Here is a 5,077-nt window from a genome sequence, read left to right as displayed (position 1 = left end):
TTTTTATTTTTAATTTTTTTCCGTAGTTTTTTTTTCTTTTTTTTCCCCTCTCCCTCCCACCCCCCACCCTTCTTTCCCCCCCCTTTTCCCCCCTTTTTACAACGTTTACAAGACTTTTGGTTCTGGGATTCAAAACTAGCATGGGGTTCACACTGCAGGAGGGGGTGAGTTTTGTTTGTACTTTGAGGGTTTTTTTGTGTTTTCTCCCCGTCACTTCCACACATAAAAATAGATATATTTATACCTCCTTGCAACGACGACAACGGAAAAAAACCCCAACCCCCCAAAAAAAACCCCAGCCCAACAGAACCCCCCCCATCCCTGTCCCCATTCCCTCTCCCCCAACCCGACCCTCCCCACCAAAACAAACCACCCCAGCAAGGCAAACCGAGGGAATCGCAGCCCCCACTTGGCACGGGGAGGGGGGGTTTGGGCTGATGGGGTGTGGGGGGACACCAACACGCCTGCCCTCGGCGTGGGCTGGGACACGCGGCCGCTGCTTCCCGAATGGATGCAAACATCTGGAGCCAATGGGGGAAATTAAAAGGAAAAGAAAAAGAAACACCCCCCCGAAAAAGATAAGATATATATATGTATATGTACCGTGCTCGACAGTGTTCATAGTCCATCGCTCTGCTCAGGGGCTGCGCAGGGGCATGGGGGGGCTTTTCACCCTTCCCAGGGGAGGTTTTTCCCCTCGCCCCTTTTAGGAGGAGTTCATGATGGGCCGGGAATACACACCTTGGTAGTAAGAAGTCTCTCCGGCTAAAGGGGAGGACTCTAAGCCGTTTTTGTTCGTTACGGGCCCCATGGCCAGGCTGCCCGGCATGGGCGAGGCGTAGCCCGAGTAGTGCATCACCTGCTCGTAGGCCTTCAGGTCCATTTTGTGGTGGTGGTGGTGGTGGTGGTGGTGAGGGTGGTGGTGCTGCTGCTCGGAGGAGGACATCAGGTTGTTGATGGAGAAGGGGTGGTTGAAGGCGTAGTGGTGCTCGGGCTTGAGGTGGGCATCGTGGGGCAGGCCGGCGTGTGGAGGAGCAAGGAGATGCTGGGCTGGCGAGGCTGCCGGCTCCCCGGGGCTCAACCCCGGCGTGCCCTTCAGATCGGCCAGGGTGCGCTTGTGGTCCTGGCACGGTGAGGCACTGGCCGGGGACTCAGCACCGGCTGAACCCTCTGAGCCCCCCGAGGAGCTGCCTTCCCCAAGGGGCTGGCTGGGGGGCTGCCCGGGACCCTTCTTGCCCCCGCCGCCTGCCCCACCGCCCGCCCCGCCGCTGTCCTTGGCGGCCAGCTGCTTCTCACACTTGAAGCGCTTCTGGCGACGCAGGTAGCAGCCATTCTCAAACATGTTGCCCGAGTCGGGGTGCAGTGTCCAGAAGGAGCCTTTGCCCGGCTTGTCTGGGGAGCGTGGCACCTTGAGGAAGCAGTCGTTGAAGGACAGCGAGTGGCGGATACTGTTCTGCCAGCGCTGCTGGTTCTGGCGGTAGAAGGGGAAGAGGTCCATGATCCACTGGTAGATCTCGCTCAGCGTCAGCATCTTGTTGGGAGACTGCTGGATGGCCATGGTGATGAGGGAGATATAGGAGTAGGGCGGCTTGGCGTGTGTGTAGCTCCGACGGTAGGTCTTGGGGTCCCGCGAGCGGTTGAGGTTGGATTGACCGTAGATGGGGCTCATGGAGTTCATGTTGGTGTAGGGGGCCAGGGCGTTCATGGAGCCTGCTTGGCCCCCCATGGGGCTCATGCTGGGGCTCAGGTGGGCACCCATCCCTGCCACGCCGGCCGAGCCCATGCCAGCCATGGCCCCTGCGCCAGGGGACATGCCGGTGAGCGAGGGGCTCATGCCCGTGTTGGCGTAGGACATGTTCATGGAGGTGGCGGCCGTCATGTTGGCCGTGGTGCTCATGGCCGACATGGTCATGTACGTGTTCATGCTGTTCATGCCCAGACCCGCGTTCATGTTGCTCACCGAGGAATAGCTCTGCAGGGACAAGCAAGAAAGAGGAGGGAGATGTGGGGGGGGGGGCACAGGGACAGACGGAAGGGGGGGGGACTCGGACAAGGGCAGCGGGGAGCCGTCTGGGGACACCCCCGTCGCAGTCCGGGTGGCCGCTGGCGAGAGCCTTTGCAGCCGCGGGGCTCCGTGCGCTGCGGGGCGGGAAGGGTTAAACCCCGAGGCGGGGGGGGGGGGGCTTGTTTTTCTCGTTAATGAAAAACAAATATATGTATATATATATTTAAAAAAAAACCCAAGGAAGAGAAAGAGACCAGACGCGACGGGACGGGACGGGAGCGCGACCGCGGATCCGTCTCGGGAACGGGAGCCGGAGGAAGGGGACGGCACGTCCCTCCCTGCCCGCAGCGAGGAAAATACCTGGGGGTGTGTGGAGAGGTGTGTGGGGGTTGTGGGCAAATAAAATATAGCGAACCGCCGCCCGGCAGCACCCCGCTGCCCCGCGCCCCCCCGGGACCCCCCAAAGCCGCGCTGCCGCCGCGCCCGTGCCCGCGCCCGGCGCAGCCCTGCCCGCAGCAGCCAGCGTGCGCCCAGCCCCGGGTGCCAAAGTTAATCCTGTCCCGGGGGCTGTCACGGCGAAGGGGACCCGGGGCGGGCCGGAGCGGGGGTGAGGGGGAAGTCGGCAGAGCCCCCTCGCCCTTCCTTACCTCGGGCTCCCCGTAGTAGTTGCTCCAGTCCGTGTGCTCATGGCCTTCCATTTTCACCGCTCCCAGCATACTGGAAGTGGAGTGCATGGCAGTTTAAAATTTAACAGCCACAACAAACGACGACAGAGAGCAACCCAAAAAAAAAAAAAAAAAAAACCCCAAAAAAAGTCCCCAGCCCTCCCTCCCCTCCGTCGGAGCCTCTGGAGGAGGAGGAAGAGGAGGGAGGGAGGAATGGGGCGGGGGTGGGGGGGAATCGAGCGGCGCTGGGGCTTTTTTTTTTTCTCGCTGCTGCTCCTTGGGTGGGTTTTCGCAGCGCTCCGCGGCGAAGAGTCGCCCGGAGGCGATGGAGGAGCCGGAGGAGGAGGAGGAGGAGGAGGAGGGAGGAGGGGAGGAAGAAGAGGAGGAGGAGGAAGAGGAGGACAAGTGCTGCAGTGACGTGGGTGCCCGAGTGATATAGCACGGAGCGGCCGGGCGAGCCTCCAATCCCCAGGTCCTCGGCTGCCCATTTGAATAATCAGCTCACACCTAGGCGGGAGAGGCTCCTCCGCGGCCCCCCGCGCACCTATCCGCACCCCGCCACTGAGCACGGGGGGCCCGGCAGCACCCCGGGGCGCCGGGACGAGCCCCCCACCCCCACTCCTTTCCTCCCGGCCCCCTCCCCCCTTCGTCCTTTCGTCCCCGGGTTCTCCCCGACTTTGCAGGGGGATCCTGCGGGAGCCGATTCCCACCCCTCGGACATCCCCGACGGGAGCCGTTCCCCAGCCCGACCCCCCACGGGAGGCAGCTCCCGGCCCGGCCCCACGCACCTTTTCTCCCCGCGGCTGCTCGGCGGAGCCCTCGGTCCCGGGGCTCAGGCCGCCGCCCGCCCGGCCCCGCTCCGGCTCTGCCCCATCGGCGGGCCCGGCAGCCGCCGCTCTGGCTCTTCCCCGGGCTCCGGCTCAGGTACCTACAACAAATTCGTAACTAAAACAAACAGGAAGGGCAGGAAAGAGGCGGGGGGGTTAGGGGGGGGGCGGTGTGCGAAGTGGGGAGAGCGCGGCGGGCGGCACGGGAGAAGAGCCGTCTGGGGGGCCCGGGGGGGGTCCCCCGGCGCCGGGCCGGGAGGTGCGAGGGTCCCGGTGGGCGCCGTCGGGGTAAGCGCCGCCGCTCCCACTGCCGAGACGCCCCGGCAGCCTGCCTCGGAGGGCGGGAGAGGAGGGAGGAGGGATGGGGGGGTGGGGTGGGTGTGTGGGGGGAGGAAGGAAGGACGGACAGCCTGCCGACAAAAATCACCCGACTCCAAAAACCCACCCGGCTCCGCCGCCCGCCCCATCGGCGCTGCGGGCACGTCGGCTCCCGCCGGGATCCAGCCGGAGAAAGGAGCACCGAGCGCGGCTCCTTTCGCGGCGGGGAGCTGCCCTCCACCTCCGCACACCCCCGAGATGGGGTTGTGCCTCCCCCGGCAGCATCCCCCCGTCTTCCCCTCCCGGCGCCGAGATGCGGGGCACGGCCCCGGCCGCCTCCACCGCGCTCGGGGATTTGGTTTTGCCCGATTCATGGATCCCCACCTTCAAAGGAACCCCAGAAACCGCAGGGTTCATTTGTTTATTTACCTATCTATCTATTTATTTGTCGCTCCCGAGAGGGGGGAACAGCAACACCCCCCAGCCCCCCCCCCCCCCAATCGATCGTCGGGGGTTGGCGATAGTTTGTTCCTCAATATGAACACAAAACCGAGGGGCTCCCGCCCTGCCAGCACCCCCCTAAACCCTCCCGCCGGACCCATCCCCGAGCTCCAGCACCCTCAGGAGCCACCCCCAAACGAAAGCAACCCCACCAGCCTCCAGCAACCACACTCTCCTATCGCGATAGCCTCGGCGATAGCGGCAGCCCGCCTCCTTCCTTCCCACCTTCCCACCCCCAGTTCTGTTGAGGGGATTCGGGGCTTGGTTGGGGGAAGACCCCAGAGGGGCTTCCCCGCGCCGGGAGGTGGTGGTGGGGGGGGTACCCCCGGAGCCGGGGGGGGCGACGGGGCCCCCGCCGGGAGGGGCCCGTCCCGGACGGTAAAAGCGGTGCCGGGGCGCCCCCTGTCGCCGGCTGCAGGTCCGCGGGGGGGCGGGGGGCGGAATTTAGGGGGAGACCCCAGGGGAGACCCGGGAGCCGCCGTGTGGGTGCTGCATCCCCGGGGGTGTGGGTGTTTGGAGGGGGGGGTCTCACTCCAAACGGCTCTGCAAGGGGCGAGCGGGGCTTTCCCCCGGGGAGAGCACCCTGCCCTGCACCCTGGGTGATTTATACACACACACACACACACCCCACCACCCCCCAAATTACCCACCCCAGGGCACGGCTGCAATGGGCTCCCGGGTCCGGCTTAGCACGGCACCGCACCAGGCTCCACGAGCTGATGCTGCCCCGCAGAGCTGGCTGCTCCTCTGGAGCATCACAC

The 5,077-nt window shown here is 64.9% G+C and overlaps 1 protein-coding gene across 2 annotated transcripts; it reads right to left on the bottom strand.

Annotated features, from left to right (window-relative positions):
* Positions 1-379: 379 nt before the first annotated feature.
* On the bottom strand, positions 380-3,753 carry FOXA2 (forkhead box A2; the record flags this gene model as incomplete). 2 transcript variants are annotated; one of them, XM_084261351.1, is made up of 3 exons in its annotated part: positions 380-1,972; positions 2,653-2,722; positions 3,459-3,753. In XM_084261351.1, 2 exons carry the CDS (start codon positions 2,719-2,721, stop codon positions 707-709), a joined length of 1,335 nt encoding a protein of 444 aa, XP_084117477.1. In that variant the 3' UTR covers positions 380-706. The 2 variants fall into 2 exon arrangements, with proteins under 2 accessions (XP_084117477.1, XP_084117476.1); XM_084261350.1 differs by lacking the exon at positions 3,459-3,753 and having other exon boundaries at positions 2,653-2,739.
* Positions 3,754-5,077: the final 1,324 nt, after the last annotated feature.

Source organism: Gallinula chloropus (genome assembly GCF_964237585.1).
Source record: "Gallinula chloropus genome assembly, chromosome: 3".
Lineage (NCBI taxonomy): Eukaryota > Metazoa > Chordata > Aves > Gruiformes > Rallidae > Gallinula > Gallinula chloropus.
This window is presented reverse-complemented; position numbering and strand designations above follow the sequence as displayed.